The sequence below is a fragment of the Megascapheus bottae genome, chromosome 21 (genome assembly GCF_031878675.1).
Source record: "Megascapheus bottae isolate mThoBot1 chromosome 21, mThoBot2.hap1, whole genome shotgun sequence".
Classification (NCBI taxonomy): domain Eukaryota; kingdom Metazoa; phylum Chordata; class Mammalia; order Rodentia; family Geomyidae; genus Megascapheus; species Megascapheus bottae.
Genome location: NC_143529.1, coordinates 2,798,852 through 2,814,651, shown reverse-complemented (window position 1 = coordinate 2,814,651; position 15,800 = coordinate 2,798,852). Strand labels below are relative to the sequence as shown.

The 15,800-nt window shown below is 40.6% G+C and overlaps 1 protein-coding gene across 2 annotated transcripts in view; it reads left to right on the top strand.

Moving 5' to 3' along the window:
• The window catches only part of Hibch (3-hydroxyisobutyryl-CoA hydrolase), a 64,083-nt gene that overhangs the window by 14,869 nt on the left and 33,414 nt on the right, over window positions 1-15,800 (top strand). For both annotated transcript variants that reach the window (XM_090354475.1, XM_090354474.1), the window contains exons 6-8: window positions 3,027-3,079; window positions 9,665-9,743; window positions 12,949-13,094. In XM_090354475.1, coding sequence (XP_090210601.1) covers window positions 3,027-3,079; window positions 9,665-9,743; window positions 12,949-13,094 — 278 coding nt within the window. The remainder of the gene's footprint in view (window positions 1-3,026; window positions 3,080-9,664; window positions 9,744-12,948; window positions 13,095-15,800) is intronic.

Here is a 15,800-nt window from a genome sequence, read left to right as displayed (position 1 = left end):
TCTTGGAGGCAACATATGGATGGGTGGTGTTTCTTAATTCAGTCTACTGCTCTGTGTGTTTTGATTGGATTGTTCAGCCCATTTACATTTAGGAAAATTATGGAGAAATGGTCAGTGTCCATTGTCATTATTTATTTTTACTTCTAAGTTTCTTTCTTTCTCTTTTTCCCCCCTTTTGTGTTCAGTGAATTATAGATATTTGCTTCTTGATGGGGGTTCTTGACGTTCTATAATTTGTTCTCGATTAATTAATATTTTTGTAACGCTGGTTTAGTGTGCACATATTCATAAAGCTTCTCTTTGGAGTGAGATATTCTTGTTTCTCCCTCAAATGTAAATGCTAGTTTTGCTGGATATATCAGTCTGGGTTGGCAGTTGTTGGTCTTCAGGACATCAATGATGTTTTTCCAAGCTTTTCTTGCATTTAGGGTTTGCGTGGAGAGATCTGCTGTAATTCAAATTTTTTTCCCCATTGTAGTATAGTCTTTCTTTGTTTTTCCAGCATTTAAGATGAATTCCTTGGTATTCGGGTCTAGTGTCTTTACTATGATATGTCTAGATGAGTTCCTTCTAGTATCTTGCCTATTTGGAGTCCTGAAACCTTCAAAAATGTGAGTATTTTCCCTTTTGAGGTTGAGGAAGTTCTCTGCTATGATTTTCGTGAATAAGGGTTGCATTCCTTTGTCCTGAAATTCTGTGCCCTTATCAATCCCTATTATACGAAGATTAGACTTCTTTGCTGCAACTGCCAGGTCCTGGAGTTCTCTCTGGTGGATTCTGCTAATCTTTCCAAGATGGTGATTCCAGTTCTTGTGATTTATCTTCCGTTCCTGATGTTCTATTCTCCATCTCAGTCAGTTGCTGCTTAATACCTCCTTTTTTGCTTGAAGTGTGGAAACTGAGCTGATCATGTCTGCTGAGAGGGTATTGAACTTTTCTTCCACTTCTCTTTTGAAGTCAAAGAGTTCCTTGGCAATTTCTTGCTTTTGTTTTTGGAATTCAGCCTTCATTTCGTTGGTCATTTCCAAAATCATCTCCTTGATTTGAGTCATATTTCTTGTCTCTTCAGGTGTCATTTCTTGGGATGGTGACATCTCTCTCCTTCCTTCGCTCTTGTTTCCTTTTGGGCTTTGCTTGGGACTTTGATTATTTATGTATGTCGTAATTCGTCTTTGTGCTCTTCTAGGCATCGAGAACTGTTGTTGAATTTCGCTCTGTGGTCTGTAGGTGGTGGTCTTTACTTGGATTGGGACCGGTGGTTCTGGGAATCTGTGTAAACCTGTGGTTCTTGGCTAAATTGATTCCTCTGCTGACTGGGTCAGAGTTTTCAGTTTTTGCAGGTGTTTGGCCTGTTCCCAGAGGCTGTGTGGTGCTGCATGACTAGCTCTCAGCCCAACCAGTGGCCTCACAGTGGGCCGTGGGATGGATCTGTGCGCTTCAGTCTCAGCGCACTGGGTGGATGGTTGGTTTTTCTATGCTGTTTCCACGGGCGGGCCTCCGGCCAAGGGTCTGGAGTTCGGGAGTTTCCAGGAGCTCTCAGCTGGACCAGCTGGTGTCCACTCTATTCCCAGGGGCGGGGCCCAGCCGAGGACGTGGGCTCCAAGGGCGGAGCCTCACCTTTCTGGTTCTCAGAAGGTGAGCTTGGCTACTGCTCTGTCCTTCAGATCCCTGCTGTGTTTCCTCTGCTTTGTCAGAGAGTCTGTGACTGTGGGGGGTCCCTCGGTGCTGTCTTGGTGGGGATTCATAGCTGGAGGGTGCCTGGCTCAAGATTTGAGTGGGACAGATGCTGACTCCTAGACTCCCGCACACCCCACCCGGTTTTGGAAGGCAGGGTCTCAGCGCCCCCCACTCTTCAGATCCATTGGCCTGGGAGAGGAAGCTATTGGGTGGGTGGTAGCAGGGACACCTCCACCCCCTTTGGTGGGGTGCTGCGTTTTAGCGCCCGCCCGCCTGTCAGTCTCCAGTCAATGGCCTGGGGGAGCGGGCTGTTGAGGGAAGGGACAGGATTCTAAATTCCTTGCCCCCAGTCTTTCTCGGCGGGGTGGAGGGGTCTGAGTTAAGTTCTATAGCTTGGCCACCAGCTCTGCTTTTCGATGGGTTTGGGGACCCGCTGGGCTACCTACTCCTCTGGGTTTGGCTGTGAGCTGCTCCTCGGATCTCCGCCGCCGCCTGTGCTCTGCGTCTGGGTTCCGCTGCTTACTGTTGTGGTCTGCGCTGGTTCCTGCTTCTGGCTTCTGCCGCTCTCTGGCCCGGTCCTATGCTGGTTTCTGCGGCGGTTGGGCTGCCCGGCCCGGAACCCTGCACCGCCGCTTTTCCTGGCTCGGAGCCTGAGGTGAGGGGTGGGGAAGGGGTCCTCGCATTTTGAATTCTTTGAGAAAGTTGGATGTGAGCTTTATCTGGATTTCTTTTCCGGTTTGAGTCCTTCTCCGTCACTTCTTGAGTTTGTTGTTGTGAATTTCTTAAGGTAGTTGGCTTGTGGGACTCCCTGGTTCTCTCTTTTTGTGGGAGAGAGCTAGGCAGCGTCCCTATTGTCTCGGGCCATCTTCCTCCCTCTACTCTGTCAGTTTTTTAAATCCAAATATTAAGCAGATCTTCATTAATTAATAAGTAAAATGTTGGCCTAAAAGTGTTGGCTCCAGTGGTAGAAAGCCAGCCATGAGCAAAAAGCCCAATGAGATCATAAGACTCAGTTTATACCCCAGAACTGGTGGGAGGAGAGGGGGGAGAAAAAGAAAGGAAAAGAGCAATTATGTACATAAGCATTGGTACTTTAATAAGGCAGATATTACTTCCCAATAGCTAAAACAAGACATTCACTTATTGCACGTTGAAAGCTGAATTGTTAAATGTTAATAAATTAATAATCAGTAACATGCTTAACTTAATACCCAAAATTACATATTTCATTTATGAATATTAAAGTCTTATAAAAGTTTCCTGGGTAAAATAGATCTATATAATTTTTAAAGAAATAAGTGAATATATTTTAAATATTACAACTAACATTACAGTTCTGTTTCTTTTAGGCTCCTGTCAGAAACCATATGTTGCACTTATTGATGGAATCACAATGGGTGGGGTAAGTAGATGCCACCCTGTTTGTTGATATGAGTTTTCTTCAAAATAAGCTAAAAATTATTAAACAGAAAAAGCAATACAACAGAAACAGTTGAGATTTTGATCCAGTTCACATTCCTTGTAGATATGGATTATAGCAGTTTCACACTATCTCAAACCCAAAAGAATATTTAAGTTCTTAACTGTACACTATTTAGCTTTTCGAATGAACTAGATTTCTTTTTTGTTTTGTTTTTTTTGTTTTGTTTTTGCCAGTCCTGGACTTGGGCTCAGGGCTTGAGCACTGTCCTTGGACTTTCTCAAGGCTAGAGCTCTACCACTTGAGCCTCAGCACCACTTCTGGCTTTTATCTATGTATGTGGTACCAAGGAATCGAACCCGGGTCTTCGTGCATGCTAGGCAAGCACTCTACCACTAGGCCAAACTCCCAGCCCTGAACTAGATTTCTTAAGCCACAAAGGGTGTGTGTAGTTTTCTTATAGAATCTTTTTCTTGTGTTGGGAATCAAACTCACGGCCTTGCATGTGCTAAGAATCAGCGCACCACCACTGGGCTATATTCTCAGCTGTGTTTTTCTTTTACTTTTTTAGGTGATATTAGAGTTTGAACTCAGGACCTGTGCTTGCTAGGCAAGTAGTCTATCAGTTGAACCATACCTCCTAGCCCTCTTTTGCTATTTCCCCGCCCCTCTCCAGATAAGATCTCAAGTTATTTTTCCGGGGTGAGCCTTGAACCAAGATCCTTCTACCTACAGTTCCTATGTAGCTAGGATTACAATAAGCCACATCTGGCTTATTTATTGAGATGTGAGTCACACTAACTTTTTGTCTGACTGGCCTTGAACCACAAACCTTCTCGTATTCATCTCCTGAGTTGCTAGGTCCATAGGCATGTTAAGTATTTTTAGGCTTTTAATGGTTGAGTAGAAGTGTTTAAAGTTTGAGGGACAGGAATTCATTAGGTAGCCCAAGTTGATTTGAACTTATTATGAAGCTAGGCTGGCCTTGAACTCATCCTATGTAAGCCTTTTGGCTTCTGGGATTATAGCAGACATTTACCACCATGCCTTGGTTAGTGCTTACAATTTATATGAAATTCTTTAAAATGGTATTTCTATCAGTTGACAAATCATATTTGCTTTGCCTCTGTGTTATTATACAGAAATCTAAAATGTAGTTGGCTTCGAATAACTTAACATGAAACTGGGGAAAAAAAGTGAAATAATTATAGAACAAGTAGTAAATTGGGTGACCTGACTCTACCAATGACCTTCAAAGAGCGAATGGTCAGAAAAGGGGTGCATGGAGAAAGTGGTGATTGGGCTCATCCTGGAAAGATGGTGTTGGGGAGAACAAGTAACATCGTTCTGACCCATCCCAACAATCTGGCTGATGCTGCTAAAATAAAGATACATAAATTCATGAGAGTTGTACAATGTCACAGGAACTTTCTGAACTGAAACTGCTTTAATATTTACATCCAGTGCAGAACAGGGGGCAGTGTAAAAGAATGACTCAACAAAAGTGGTAGGATTGGATAGTAATAAATTAGAGGTAATTGAAGAAGGCCTGCTTGTAAAGATTCTTCTTTGTAGCCACTCTGTAACATTCCTTTCTGTTTTCTCTGGGCATAAAGCAGGACTTTCATATAGGGGTGTTACAAAGTACTTTTAGTAGAGATAGATCTGAGAATTCCTTCAGTAATCAGCCCTACTTTATAGGGTGGTAGAAATTCAGATAATGACCTCCATGTACCCCAACAAGAGATAGGACCTAGGTGTGCAGGTAGTAAGAGGCAAGAGGATGAAATATTTAAAATTCTACTGATTCAATATTTCAGAAATTCACTTATTTGGAAAAGAGGTCTCTCCACTTATTCTTACAAAACCACTTTAGTGAAGCCTCTTGGGTACCCACAATGGGCTTCGATCTTGCACATCATTTACTAGCAGCTGTGTAGTGAGAAAGCATCATCATCAAGAGCAGTCTAGTCCTGTCTTCCAGTGGGTAGATACTGTCCATGATTTTGTTGTTCTTCTATTCTCAAGGAAGTGCTACCTTAGGGAAATTAAAAGCTCTGGAATACCAGTAATGGTGGTTCATGACTGTAATTCCAGGACTTGGGAAGTGGAGGCTTAGGTTACATAATGAGGCCCTCTGAAAAGAAAAGAGATAAGAATAAAATCCTATGTGGAAAAAAATGTTCTGCAGAATCAAGGGAAAGGAAATAACTGGATGTATTGATGTAGAACTATCTTGTGAATGTAAAAGAAATGAGGAAAAGATGAAAACAAAAACAATGAACATAACATAGTATGTAAGAAAATTTGGCTCCAATTAAACATGAAAGAAACCCAGCAAGAACATAGGAAGCTCAGATGTCTTGAGTAGAACTAAATACGTGTGTTTTCTGTAGTTACTGTAAAGTACATGAATAACTTTGTCAGTAAATTATACTTTATATCAGCTTTTCTAGTCAGAATTCTACTAATTAAGTTACAGTGCCTTGAGCAGATTTGAACAGACAGCACTCAGTTGCAAGATCAGTAGTACAGCAAAAGCAGGTAAAATTTGTATAGGCTGAGCTAAAAAGGCAAAGTAAAGTTTGCATTATTTGGGCATGGTCTTGAATAGTTAAACAGAAGTCCCTCTTTATCTTAAATGTTGATTTCATACCTATAGTACCATTCCTATTTCATTGTACTCATTCTACTGAATTGGATTTAATGAAAAGTTAACTTGTTTCCCTCCTCCTTTTCCCTACTCCCCTCCCCACTCCTTAACAGTTTTGGCTCCTCCAGGCCAATTCAGATTAGGGGTGTAATGTGGACTTGTTTCTCAAAGTGCTTTTAAGTTGCTATTTGCAGAAGGATTTGTGATTGCAGATGCCCAAGATAAGCCACACCAAGCAGATCACCTCCCCCAGGACTACTTTGAAAAAAAGGAATAGGAATAGCTCTGAAAACTATACAAGTTATCCTTTTGTAATGAAAGTTACACCATAAGAAATATCTGTCTTTGTAAGAGAATCTCCCCCCACACTCTATCTCTGTACGGAGAAGAGAAAGGGATACCCTATATCTCCTGAAATACCTACCTGTGGAGAAGGCACAAATGTTTATCCTGTAAGACAAACATGACTCTTGTCTGCCATGCTTTTCTGGGACACCTTCCTGTAGCTTGCCTCCCTGTGGTTTTGGTTGAAGAGACTGTATAAATTAGACTTCCAGGCTGCCTCTTGGAGATATCCATCTTCCCTGTGGATACCTCACATGTACATATTTTTACTTTTTCTCTAATTGACCTGTCTTTTGTTATAGAGATTCCAGCTAAAAACCGCAGAAGGGTGAAAGAAAATAGCTTTTTCCCTTTTTCCATGATCACTAATGAAAACCATTGGGAAGTGTTCTAGGAAGGGGATTGTTAACGGGGATAAAGATCGGCTCTGAGACTGTCAACAGGCAAGGCCAGCCTTCCCCCCACCCCCCTCCCTGCCCTGTACTACAGATATGAGCAGTGCTCAAGAACAAGAAAGAAGCTTTATCTGTGATTACCTTGAGAAGAACAGAGAGGGTTCCGTGACCCCAGGTCTGTTTTCAAGGAGCTGACAGGAATTTTGAGATTGTATAATAAAGAGAGGTTAGGGGTTGGAAGTTTGCATAACTGACAGCACAGGTCTTGGTCAAAGCAGTGGTCTGCAGGGTTACTGTCTTAGTTCTGGTTCTAGGAAGTTGTCTGGAGAAGTTATCTCTATCGTTCTGCAAAAGGAGCAGTCTGGTTCCCATGAGGTGATTGCTCCTGCTTCTGGGTATAGCCTCTGTTCCCATTTGCTTCCATGTATAGGTGACCTCACTGTGGGAAGATATATTCTACAAGGGTCACCATACTTTGGAGATGGATTCAACCCCTTGTCATAAAAATGTTTACCCATTGGTCCTGTTGGTTTGGTAACTCAGAAGACTCAGGAGGCAAAAAGTTTAAAAGGCCAAATGGAGCCAGGCAGGGACAAAATGCATTTAGATAGACTAAACACTTTGTTTCTGTATGTAGAAATGGATTGGGAAGTGGTAGTGACAATAGAAACAATGAGCGTGTATGATACCAGATGACTTGACAGGACACAGGGCAACCACCTGGACTGTGATAACGTGGATGTTGACCAGCAGCTAAATGGGCCTTTCTCAATCAGATCACATTTAGCTCCCGATGAGTGTGACCGGGACATGTCCTTTTGTATGAAAAGATAAAATACGCTAAAATAGTACAAAGGTTTGTTAGAATTGGTACTCTTTGTTTTGAAGTGACTTTGCTATAGCTAATGATAACAAAATAAGAAGCTTTCTTTATAGTGTAGTGAAGTGTTAGATTTTTCTTAAAAGCTTTTAATGAAACCTAGGAACTTAATGAGACTCAAAAGAAGGGGTAACATAATTTTGGATTCAGTTAAGATTTTTAGGGGAACTTCAGAATTCTAAACTTCTTTGTAAATGTTTTCCCAGTCCAATCCTACATCTTTTTTTTTTTTTTTTTTGCCAGTCCTGGGCTTGAGCTCAGGGCCTGAGCACTGTCCTTGGACTTTCTCAAGGCTAGAGCTCTACCACTTGAGCCTCAGCACTACTTCCAGCTTTTTTTCTATGTATGTGGTAGTGAGGAATTGAACCTGGGTCTTCATGCATGCTGGGCAAGCACTCTACCACTGGGCCAAACTCCGGGCTCAATCCCACATCTTTTAAGTCTCTTTAAAAAAAAATCCTGAAATTCTTTTAGGAAATGGAAAAAATATATCCTTTGAGTTATCGGTAACCTAACAGGAAATGTGAGAGGAAATATAGAAGGAATTTCTAAGCATGTAGACCTCCTACTTCTTTTTTATTTGTTTTTTTATACAGCATCACTGCTGTACTTTCTCCAAGTATTGATGGATATCTTGTTTTTCTTGATAGTCTCCAGTGAGTTCCTTCCATCTCATCAGGGAAAGTTAAGGTTGTGTTTAGTTGCAGAATTTCTCCTAGAAAATATTGAGAGTTAATTTATTTCCTCCTTCTCCCTTCCTTTTGTGGAGATCAGATCTAGGGCCTCATAAGTGCTAAACGAATGTTCTACATCTTCAGCTCTCATTAAGTTTCATAATAGGTAATCCTTTGAGTTATATTAAATTTTCAAAATGTAATGGATTATTCTCTAACAAATATGCTGCCTGGCAGGCAGTCCACCAACTCTAGCTCATCATTTGTCCATCTTCACTAGACTCCTGCACTCTCCACCTTTCTGCACTCCCGATATACCATACACCACACACACACACACACACACACACACACACACACAACCCCTACACCAGAATATCTAAGTACAAAATTGAGGAGACTTTCTGTTTCCTTACTGAGAATTTGGCTTCACTGTCCCATCCTCTCACTTTAAAATATTGATTTCTAGGAAATTGAATTTTAATTCTCTTGGCAGTGAATATGCTTGGAAGCCTTCAGAGTTGTGAGTTCCTAGATCTGTAAGGAATTCTTTTCCTTTTTCCTCAGCCATTATTTGTCGTTGTATTGGTCACCTTTTTTTGCTCATTTTGCTTTGAACTATGAAAAAGTGTGAGTTCTAGGTGAAGTGGTAAGCATCTCTCCCCATCTGTCATTCTTAATTTGCTTTTACTCCTCCATGTTGGGTTGATGGCTTGTGGTGCAGACAGTTCTGTTTCTTACGAAACATTTATATGCGAGATACTGGGAATAAAGTAGTGACCAAGGCAGACAAGTTATTTTTCCTCATTGAGCTTTCTGTCTCTAGGCAAATGTAAGGTTGTCTGGTAATTCGTGAATACAGCAGCCTTAAACATATGTGCATATGTGGGTAGGATAGTGGTTGTGGGGACAGGGTGGAGGAAGTTGCATTGACATGAGAGACTTATACGAGGAGGAACTGGCCGGGGAACACAATGAATCTAGAAGGACACATGATCAGTACAGGTATGTAAGGTTTGATGCAATATGGAGGAATGTAAAAATGAGGTCTGACATAAGCAAGAAGCTAGGATATTTTCTTGTCCTCCTGTGGAAAATGTAGTAAGTCTATTATGATTTCATTCTGGAGGACCATGTCAGTAAGGGCTATTAGCAAGGCTTGATTGGACTGTATTTGCATTTTAGATAGGTGGTTGCCTTTTGGGGGAGAGTGTACTGCAGGGGGGTAAGATTGACTATAAAGGTTTTATTTAGGAAGTTATTACAGGAATCCAGGTGAGAGTTGAGCTTCATCATGGCATATTACATCCATATCTTATTTTGACCACATTCACCCTGCCCTGTCACTGTGTCTTGGGCTGCATATGTTTTGAAGTATTAGAGTTGGAGAGGAGACAAGGAGTAGATGGCTATAGCAAATCAACTTCAATTATCAAGTATTCCTTTTTTATTCAGGAAGTTCATTTTGAATTGCATGGCTCAGGGCTTCCCTCCAGTTTGTTCTTTGAAACATATTCTTGGGGATATAAATATATTTTATTTTCTGTGTGATATTTGTGGGTTTATGCTTTTAATTTCTAAAATACTGTTAAACCAAAATCTTTTTTCTTCCTTCTGTAGGGAGTTGGTGTCTCAGTTCATGGACAATTCAGAGTGGCTACTGAACGGTCTGTTTTTGCAATGCCAGAAACAGGACTAGGTAAAATATCAGAAAATTTTCATCATTACTTAGAAGCAGTTTGCTCCTTTTATCTACTTTGGATTTTGTTTATTGTTGTTATTGTTTGAATAATTGGAGCAGTGCTTCATGTGAGTGCTAATTACGTATTCCCCTCAATTCCCTTTCCATTAAGCATTGTTTATCCAGTGCCTGTGAATCATGACTCTTGCTAGTCTGGCTAGTGGAAACACACATTGTCTAGCCTGTGTAGGTTCCCAGTTCTGTTTCATCTAATCGTTCCCTGTATTTCCTAGTCTCAGAAGGTTATCTCACACACTTGTATTGCCATTTCTCAGATACACAGAGTTCACATTCTCTCTCTCTCTTTCTCTCTCTCTCCCTCCCTCCCCTTCCCCCTCTCTCCCCCCCTCTCTCTCTCCCTCTTTCTTTCTCTCCCTCTCTCTCTCTCTTCCCCTCCCTCTCTCCCTCTCTCCCTCTCTCCCTCTCTTCTTCTCTTCCTCTCCCTCTCTCCCTCTCTCCCTTTCTCCTTCCCTTCCTCCCTCCCTCTCTCCCCACCACTCCTTCATTTTCTCTCTCCTCTCTTTGCAGCACTATCTCTGGCTACTTCTTTAGTGCACTTTTCTGGGAATTCTAGATGTCCTGGTCTATCTAGATTCTTAGCTTCATTTCTCAAATGAAGGACTACGCCAGGCCTGGATACTCAAAAGACATTATGCTGAAGCTATTATACCTTGCTTGTCTTCTGATAATCAGAGGTTATTTTCCTTTGTTGTCTGATATGCACTATACACACTGCTTTAATTATTTGGAGTGCTCTAGAGATCAGACCAAGGGTCTTTCATGTGCTAGGCAAGCACTCTACTCCTTAGCTATCTTCCTAACCCTTGGGTTTTTGATATGCAGTTAGACTCTCCTTGAATTTGTGATCCTTCTGCCTCTCAAGTGCTGAGATTAGAGTTGTGGGCTGCCATGCTTGGCATGTGACTGTATGTGTAGGTATTTCAGGTAGGAAAGTATATGTGGTCCTTGGTAGACCGACTATCTTGCCCAAGGTGTAATTTTTCTAGATGGTCATGCCAGATTGAATGGTTAAGGAGACAGCTAAGGAAATGTCCTTTGAGCTGGGCTTTGCATAATGGGAAGGGGCTAAATTAATTAAGACCTAAGAATTAGAATGTGTGGCATTGAGAAAAGCTGGTTCAAAAATGTAAAGGTGTGAATGAACTTTTTTCAACAAATCAAATGCATGCAAGTGTGTCTGAATCTAGGGCAAGAGTGATGGAATGTACTCTTGGAGAGTCACGCAGCTACTTCCAACAGAGAGTTTGGTAGGAGATTTTTTTCAGTAGGGAGTGACACAGTATGGATTGTATTTCTAGACCATCATTCAGTGCTTTGAAGATAACATTTTGTAACAGTGCCCTAATATTAACAATGAGATTGCTTAGGAGGTCCTTATACCAAGCTAGAGCTACTGTGTCTGGTACAGAAGCCACTAGCTACACATTGCAATTTAAATTTAAACATTTAAGTAAAATCTTCCTCAGTTGCAGCACCTATATTTCAGCTACTTCATAGCCACATATGACTGGTGGCTAACTCACTGGACAGCACAAGTGACAGACATTCTCATCAGCACAATGTATTGTACTGGATAGCCCAGACCTATCTAGAGAAAGGCTATTCCAGCTTGGAATAGTGTGGAAGAAAAACAGTGAGTAGGAGGAATAAACCTGGAAGCCATTATGGAGTTAACTAGCTCACTCGTACATGGAGTCCTGGATGGTTCCTGTATATTTGTTCTCAGTGGGTAAGGTTGAAGGATATAAACCAAGGTGTGGTTTGGGAGATTCTTATTAGCTATAGGTATAGCCACAAGGCAGATATGTAAGAGTGTGATAGTCAAGGAAAACAGTGTAACTGGATTTGGCAGTGAATAGTTTGTTAGGTTGCCATATTTAATATTGGAAGGACCTATGAATTTTGGAAAGATACAGTTCAGTCCATAACAAGACTATTCTGCATATAGATGTTACTTGAAGCCAGAAGGCCTAGGGAAGATGTAAATAAAGAAAGAGGAAGTAATCTAATATCAAGCTGGGGCTCAGCAACATTTGACAGTCAATCAAAAGAAGTAGAGCCAGCCAGGGACACTGGAAAAAGCAGCCATCAGTAGTGGAGTCAGGGGTCATTGACATAGAAGAAAGCATGTTCAGGATGAGAGGGTGTTTTTCACTTGGGCAGTGCATAGCCAAGCTGAACCTCTGGATAGGAAGAATAGAATGCTGGACAAATTAAAAACAAATCTCAATGACTGGAGTATCTTGAGTAGTAAGATGTGTCACAGGGCCTGGAAGATTCTGAATTAGCAAAGCAAGATTGTTTTAATCCATGGAAGGGTTTTAAGTAGTTGAATGCAGGAATGCAGGATTTGTGTTTGATAAAGAACCCTGTGGAGGAAGACTTAGTAGGATAGAGGTACTGGTGGGGACAGTGGGAGTTGAGAGAAGGCATTGGGTGGATGGCTCATCCTTATGTGGAGGTGGTAAGGGGAGAAGTTAGGGAGAGGTTGATTCAACTCTACACCTTCCTGGTTTGATGTACCAAGATCCCCAGTTTCAGTAGCATAATGTTTGCTCTTTTAATTCTAGGAATTTCTTGGCATGTAGAACCCAAAAGGTATTTGAGTATTGATGCTCAAATTGATGCTGCCAGTTAGGAACATAGGCAAAAGATTTTTGTTATTTAGGGACATGTTCATTCGACAGAAATAATGGTTATTGTATCAGGCTTTATCTGCAATAATACATAATTAAGTTTAGAGAACTTAATCATGAACTTAATAGTGATTTAAATGGTAATTTTTCCTATAATGGTCCTTGGATTGCATAGTAATAAGAAAAATTTAGGTAGCATTGTTAATTACTTCTACACAATTAATTACTTCTAATTATTACTAATTATTTCTACTTTTACACAAAATATTGTACCACCTGACAGTTTATTACATGAGATAAGGAGATTTTGAAAAATATTCATGCTAATTTAGTACAATTTATAGCAAGTTTTGTGTGATACTATGATTGTACTGTATAGTACCTCGTTTAATAATCTTTGTCATATACATAAGAACTCCAGTGAGAAATGAATATGTAAACTGAAAAGTTTGTTTTCATCTTTATCTGAGTCATTGTCCATCACTTTTTGTTACATTTAATTACAGGACTATTCCCTGATGTGGGTGGAGGTTATTTTTTGCCAAGACTTCCTGGAAAACTGGGCTACTTTCTTGCATTAACAGGATTCAGACTGAAAGGAAAAGATGTGTACAAAGCAGGAATCGCCACACACTTTGTAGATTCTGGAAAGGTAACTGGGTGTTTGTTTTGTATGAGGAAAATACTATGAGTGATTGAAACCCCAAGGTACATGTGTGTGAATCCTGGACCTTCTGAGAGAATGTTTGGGGTGGGGGGAGTTGGTCATGGGGCTTGAACTCTGGGCCTGGCACTGTCCCTGAGAGCTCTTCAGCTCAAGGCTAATGTTCTACCACTTTGTAATACTGTGAGAAAAAAGACTAAGGCTTAGAATGATTTAAAAAAAAAAAAAATGCGGGCCGGGAGTTTGGCCTAGTGGTTAAAGTGCTTGCCTAGCATGCATGAAGACCAGGGTTCGATTCCTCAGTACCACATACATAGAAAAAAGCCAGAAGTGGTGCTGAGGCTCAAGTGGTAGAGCTCTAGCCTTGAGAAAGTCCAAGGACAGTGCTCAGGCCCTGAGCTCAAGCCCAGGACTGGCCAAAAAAAAAAATGTTCACTGCCAGTTTACAAAATTCATGAAGAGAATTCCATTAGCATCCAAAATGCATTTTATACTATCCAAATGTTTTAATTTCAGTGGCAGCTCAGATACACAAGAGTAAAGTTCTTAGCAGTTTTTAGAGATTCATATAAGACTCCAAAAGCTAGAATAATCTCTAATAAAAAAAATTGTTAAAATTTGAATTCTTTTGAGTTGTTGGTCTTGGGGCTTAAGTCAGTGCCTGGGTCTGTCCCTGAGCTCAAGGCTAGCTACAATACCACATCCTTTTGTGACATTTAAAAAATACATTTGCTTCAAAGGGAAGAATGCATATTATTTATCTTTGCTTGTTTTGTTCCATCTTTTCCTTTTTTCTAACTAGATGGTCAAATTTCTTAGCATGGGATAGTGTAGTGGTGGAGCGTATGCAGATAGATAGGCCTGAATTTTAGTTCTTGCTTGACTTTAACACTCTTGGCTTCCAAAATGAGATGTTAGTGTTATCATCACAGTTGAAGCTTCTTGTATTATATGTAATATCAAGAAGAACTAAATAATTTGAAGTGATTTTATTACAGATTCTCAGACAGAGATCTGTGACTTATTTGACTTCAGCTGACTTAGTTTTATTGTTGAACTAGCTTATCACCCATCAGAACCACAAAAGTAGGTGAAATGCCCCCGCTGGCTGGCCTGGCCTGTGTAATGTCTCTATCTGTGAAGCTTTGGGAGGAAGTCTGCTCCCCAGGAAGTACATAGCCTTCCCATGAAGATCTGATCCTGAGGACAGGGCATTTTAGAATAGAGGAAGAAATATTGCAAAAACTAAATAAGAAAAATAATGTTACATGATTAGCCTAGAAATGGACATATATTAAGAATTCAACAGGGTACTGGTGGTTCACTCCTATAATCCTAGCTACTAAGGAGGCTGAGATCTGAAGATCGAGGTTCAAAACCAAGTCCAAATAGGAAATTTCTTGAGACTCTTATCTCCAATTAAACACCAGAAAACTGGAAGTGGTGCTGTAGCTCAAAGTGGTAGAGTGCTAGCCTTGAGCTCAGGAACAGTACCTAGGCTCTGAATTCAAGCCCCAAGACCACCACTAACAACCAAAAAGAATTCAATTTTGTTTTTTTCCAGTCTTGGGCTTAAGCTCAGGGCCTGAGCACTGTCCTTGGATTTTTCTCAAGGCTAGAACTCTACCACTTGAGCCTTAGCACCACTTCTGGCTTTTTCTAAGTATGTGGTACCAAGGAATTAAACCCAGGTCTTCATGCATGCTAGGCAAGCACTCTACCACTAGGCCAAACCCCCCAGCCCGAGATTTCAAATTTTAACTATTTTTTTTATTAGATTACTCTAGCTTTTGGAGTATTATATGAATCTCTAAAAACTGCTAAGAACTTATAAAGTTCTTTACTCTCGTGTATCTGAGCTGCCATTGAAATTAAAACATTTGGATAGTATAAAATGCATTTTGGATGCTAATGGAATTCTCTTAATGAATTTTGTAAATTGGAAGTGAACTTTTTTTTTTTATCATTCTAAGCCTTAGTCTTTTTTCTCACATTATTACAGATCCTGTAAAATGTGTGAAGTGTACAATTGTTACAAGGCCCCTCTGTTTCATTGAGCTGAAGTTTCAAATTGCTCTCCATGCTTTGCCTATCCTTAGTTACACTGAGTAAGCAGCTGTCTATGTCTGATCCTTACTCTGAGCTATTATAGGACACAAAGGTGGACCCTCCCCTGACTGCTCTGGGGACACCTTTAGTATGGTAGATTTAGTGAAGCATGGAAGAGAGCGTTCTTCCTTTCCTTTAGCTTGTCTGATGATCATATTCATAACAGGTAAATGGCCCATCTCAGGGCCTATAGAAGATAAAAAAGAAAAGGCTACACATTAAGGATGTGAGAAGTTTGAGGATGTGAGGATGTTTGTGAGAAGTAATGCACCTTCTATCTGGCGAATATAACTTTAACCCCTCTATACATTACAATAAAAAAAAAAAAGAAAGAACTTACCTGTAAAAAAAGACCAGAATTTGTTCATACAGGTTGTAGTTTATTGATCTTAAGCTGAGTTTTGTCAGGAAAAGGCATTCAACATAGAATAAACAAGGACAGGAAAACCTCAGCTGTGTTTTGAGCACAGAGAGAGGTCCCCATTTAGTTGTTAGGTATGTAAGAAAATAGATATGTGGGTTGCATATGGTGCTAGGGTAGTAAGGTGGCCTTCTAGCCATGTGGTGAATTTTATAAATGAGACC